Source organism: Herpailurus yagouaroundi, unplaced genomic scaffold (assembly GCF_014898765.1).
Source record: "Herpailurus yagouaroundi ecotype Mexico unplaced genomic scaffold, PumYag 207, whole genome shotgun sequence".
NCBI lineage: Eukaryota > Metazoa > Chordata > Mammalia > Carnivora > Felidae > Herpailurus > Herpailurus yagouaroundi.
This window is the reverse complement of record NW_024412438.1, coordinates 1,143,469-1,148,318: the sequence shown is the minus strand read 5'-3', so window position 1 is coordinate 1,148,318 and position 4,850 is coordinate 1,143,469. Positions and strand designations below refer to the sequence as shown.

Genomic DNA, 4,850 nt, shown 5'->3' with positions numbered 1-4,850 from the left:
CCCGACTGGAAATACCTGTCTGCACCCGCGAGCTCCCAGGTCCCGGCCCGGCGCCTCCCGCAGGGTGCCGAGGGGACCGTGCGCCCGGGCCCGGCCTGCCGCGTCGCCCCCTCCCCGCTGCAGCTGCCAGCGCCTGCGACCCGGCGACACAGGCCCGGGGCGGGACGGCAGGACGAGAGGCATCCCGGGGCCGGGCCCTGCAGGGTGCGCGGGCTTCGTAGCGCTCGGGTCACCCGCGCAGAGACCCCGCGAGGCGGGCATGACTCTGCTTGACTCGGGAGAAAACGGAGGCGCAACCAGGTGGAGCGACTGGCCCCAGACTTCCCACCTCGGGGACGGATGTCCTGACGAGCCCTGAGCCGAACTCACACCCAACCTGGACGTCATCAAACCCACCTCCTTGGAGACCTCAGGCCGACAGATGGCTGGCATTTCTGCTCCTCCGAGCTTTCTACTTGGTGAACTCGGGCCCCCTCCGGGATGGGGGGGGCCATCATGCCTTCCCCAGCAGGCTTCATTAAGCAGCGCACCTGCCCAGGTCCTTTCCATTGACCGCTCACCCCAGCCCGAACCCCTGTGACCCCGCCTGACCACACCAGGCATTTCATTCGTGGAATCATGGCCTCAACCAGCGTCCTGTCAGGAGAGACCCTGCAGGGTGGGGTCAAGGGCTCACACCGGCATCCCAGCCTCCCCCTCCTTCCGGATGATCTCGGCCCCAAGGGCCCACATCCTGGGCCAGGAAGCTCACCAGCCCTCCTAGGAGTCCATTCTATCCTTAGAGAGGGACTGCTGGAAAGTTCCTCCAGATGTAAACATCTGTGGGCTTTTTGCCACAGCCTGAGGTGAAAATGTGCGGGGGGGGGGGTGGGGGGGTGGAGGGGGAGGAGGGGGGAGGCAGGAGCAGGGAGGGGTGTGGTGTCTCCTCTTACCCTCCAGCAAATTCCCCCAAAGTGACTGCTTTACTTGACAATGTAACAGACTCACCCAGCAGTGATAGGAGGAAGTTCGTTGAGGTAGTGTGAATCAGGCCTAGAAAAGATGGCCCTTGGGAGCCTTTTTTTAATCCCTTGGGCCCCTCCCTGGCCAGCAGGTAAGATTCCCGCCCCCCCAGGGGGGGAATCAGCCACCCCTCTAGTCCAGACATTCATTACTGCTGTCTCCACAGTGTTTTCTTGAAGAAGAGCCCATTTCTTTCAGTTGTTAAAGTCACGTTTTGTAAACTTGGGATTTAAAACAGGTTTCCATTTTAGAAAGGTTTTGATAGGATCATTTTTTTTTTTCTGGACTCATATTTTGTGAGTTGTATTATTATTATCATTTTGCTCTGGTTCACAGGTATCTTCTGGGCTTTTTGGCAAGAACAGGAACCTAGCCCTGCAACTGGCTCCTTCACCAGGCCAGAAGTGAAACTCTGAGTCCCTGAGGCTCAAAAGTAATATTTTCTTCTGGGTTGCCCGCCATCCACGCTTCCTACTCTCTGGGAAAGTTTGTTCAACCAACTAGGATTTTACCTAATCCGGGTATCAGCCAGCCCACGTATTTTCAGCCTGTTCACAAGATCAGACAATGTTGTCAGTTCCCGGGACACTTGACCGCTCGCTGTGAGCGGTGGCCCGTTTACCGGGGCAGAAAAGCAGTGTGGCTTCTCGGGGCGCCTGGGAGGCTCGGTCGGTTAAGGGTCCGACTCTTGATTTCATCTCAGGCCACGATCTCATGGTCTGTGAGATCTAAGCCCCAGGTCGGGGTCTGCACTGGCATCAGGGAGCCTGCATGGGATTCTGTCTCTCCCCCTCTCCCTGCCCTTCCCCTCCTCACACGTGCGTGCTCTCTCTCTCTCTCTCTCTCACAAATAAATAATGAAACGTTTCAAAAAGAAGAAACGCAGTGTGATTTCTCAGACTGTCACCTAGCTGTCGGCGTGCCTGGTTCCTGCACCCAGTGAGACCAGAGGTCCAAGAGCCTGCGGTGTTTGTCTGGTTCATGCTTGAATTCTCCCAACGCCCTGAGTCCGTCAGGGGGGCCCTGCCTCCTCTCCAGACGCGCCTCTTACCTCCCTCTTTAACACACGGGTGTGGACCTCACTGTGCTCTCACAAATCCGTGTCTTCGGGTTCATCCTCTGTCAGGCTAGGATGTCCCTTCTCTCCCTTCCCTGGACTCCCTACTAATCCGGGTCAGAATTCTATTCACCTCTTGCCTCCAGGGCACGGTCCTGCCCCTCCCACCTCACCCTCGCCCTCACCTTCACCAGGGCCCTGGTCACACCTCACTGTCATGACACCTTCACACACACTCCAGGAAGACTTCCTTGAGGGCACACAGTGTCCTTCCTGCCTCTCCAGTGCCAGCCCAGCGCCGGACTCTTGGTAGGGCCTCGACTAGCACCCTTCTCCCTCCCTGTTTGCTTTCACCTATTTCAAAGGACAGGCAAATGCTGCAAAGTGCTACCAGGTGGGTATTGTCCCGGCTTCCTGCAGAGCGAGAGGCCTGGGCCTCCCTGAGCTTCGATTCCACCTTGCAATTCCAATTCCAGGGGCCTGGGATGGTTTGGGGCCTCAGCCCTTCTCTGTCTGGAGAGGGCGTGAGAAGTGCTTGGCCGAGTCCCCGGGGAGAGCCCCGGGCCAGCTGCACAGGGACTGTCTGTTCCTTCATTCACTTTCCGTGGGCCTGACCCTGAAACACAGGGAGATCCGTTGCCCTGTATGTATCTTCCCAGTCAGTCTCCAGAAGCTGTATTTCAGAAGTCGGAGGAATTGGGGCTGTGGTTTTGGCCCTGAACCTCAGGCCTGTTTGAAGGTGGGACTGCTTGGGAGACCTCAGGCCAGGGACCTTCTTCCAGGGGCGCCAGGGCTTGGGCCCTCAGGGACTAGAGCGGATCAGTTGCCTGCCTGAGGAGCTCTGTGGGGACTGGTCCCCAACCTCAGTACCTCCTTCCCAGGCCCCAAGGGGCTCTGTCTCCTGCATAGAAACGTCACCAAGATGGGGCATCCGGGTGGCTCAGTTGGTTAAGCATCCGGCTTTGGCTCAGGTCACCATCTCGTGGTTTGTGAGTTCAAGCCACATGTTGGGCACCATGCTGAGAGTGGGGAACCTGCTTGGGATTCCCTCTCTCTGCCTCTATATCTCAAAATAAAACAAGGAAGGAAGGAGGGAAGGAAGGAAGGAAGGAAGGAAGGAAGGAAGGAAGGAAGGAAAGAGAAAAGCGTGCCTGGCCCCCTGTCCTGTTTCCCAGGCTGTGTCCTTTGTCCCCACAACCCCTGTGCATCCCACTCCTCTTCACAGCCTGACATTCCTTCTCTTGGAAGTCCCTTTGGAGATCAGCATCCTTCTCACTGAGAGGGGAAGGTGAGATCTGGAGGAAGGTCAGGAATGTTGGTCCCTAGTCCCTCAGACTCCTCTTCCCATGGTCCCCAGGGGCATAGTCCTGTCCCCACCTCCACAGCCACGTCTCTGGTAAGAGCCCCATTGGCTGCCCCTATGCCTGCCCCTATGCAGAGTTTCCTTGTAAAAACGGACCGAGTCTGGATGCTGAACAAAATGTCCCAAGCGAGTGGCAGAGCAGAGCCCCGAGCTCCTGCCGTCTTCCCCAGCGCTGTCACCCTATCCTACACCACCTCCTCCAAGTCACTCTCGACCCTCGACCCTCATCACCTGTCACCTGGACGGCTTCCTGTTCCCCTCCCTAATGCTTCCCCACCTGCCCCGCGTGGTGGTGGCTGCATTGAGTGACACCCACAAGATCCGACGTGGGAGGGTGACCAACATAGTGGTTCAGCAGGCCCCGGGGAGGGTGGGGAACGTGGACGGCTTGAGGGGATCGGGAAGGAACAAGAGAATCAGCTTAAGGTCCTTTGCTTACAGGTGTGCGTGGAAGGGGTGGGCAGGAGCCGGGGACAAAGGTCCAGAGAGAAGGTCTAAGACATGGGGATCCTTAGGGGAGGACAGGACAATAAGACCAACTGCAGACAGCGGTCAGGGGTCCAGACTTCAGCTACTGGTCCAGCCGAGTTGTTCTGCCCCTGGGTCAGGCGTCAGAGGCCCTGAGCAGCTAGCGTCAGGCAGATAGGGAGGTGACTGAGGGTCATCGGGCTCACCTCAGCCCCAGATAGGACAGCTGGAACAGAAGGAAGTTCAGGGAAGCAGGTTTGGCCCGGAATCATCCAGCCAAGGACCAAAGGCCGGCTCCTCCAGAGTGGCGGTCACCTGATTTGACTTTATTGCTGGATAATCTTCCCTCGGGGAGTATGGCCCTTGGGACACCCACCCGGTGGCCCCCTGGGAGGAGAAGCACGGTGGGGGGGTGGCGGGAAGGACTCCGGGGTGGGGGGAGGGGTCGGGAAGAAAGAGTGCTCAGCACAGGGGTCCCCAAGGGGCGATCGGGCCAGGCCGGGGCGAGGCTTCAGCCTCGTTTCCCCTGGGGGTCCTCATCCCTGGCATTCTGCATCTTTTCTGGGCTCAGATGAGCCAGAGCCCCACGGCCAGAGTGACTACGAGGAAGGGGAAGAGCAGCCCTTCGGCTCAGAGGCAGAAGTAAGTGGACGTGTCCAAGGCACAGCCAGGATCTGGGGGCAGAAGGAGGCAAGGGGAGCGGGGCTTACCAGAGGGAGGGGGAGGTCCCCGTTAAGAGGCAGACCCCCGGCCCAGATCCCACACAGGGGGCTCGAGTCAGCAGTCAGTTGCTGTTCCTTTTCAAGTGTCTCTGGACATACGTGTTCTAGTCACGGAAGCTCAGGAACTAAGATCGGGGGGGGGGGGGGGGGGGGGGGGGGCGCGAAAATGTGTCGGGGAAACAATGCTTAGGGAAAGGGGGGGGGGGGGCCCCCCCCTGGGTATGGGGGGGGGGCCCGT

At 59.0% G+C, this 4,850-nt stretch overlaps 1 protein-coding gene across 1 annotated transcript in view; it reads right to left on the bottom strand.

Annotated features, from left to right (window-relative positions):
• Window positions 1-4,195: 4,195 nt before the first annotated feature.
• SLAMF9 (SLAM family member 9) overlaps window positions 4,196-4,850 on the bottom strand; it is a 12,909-nt gene continuing 12,254 nt past the window's right edge. Inside the window, 1 exon segment of the mRNA XM_040452337.1 lies at window positions 4,196-4,564. Coding sequence (XP_040308271.1) covers window positions 4,353-4,564 — 212 coding nt within the window. The 3' untranslated portion in view covers window positions 4,196-4,352.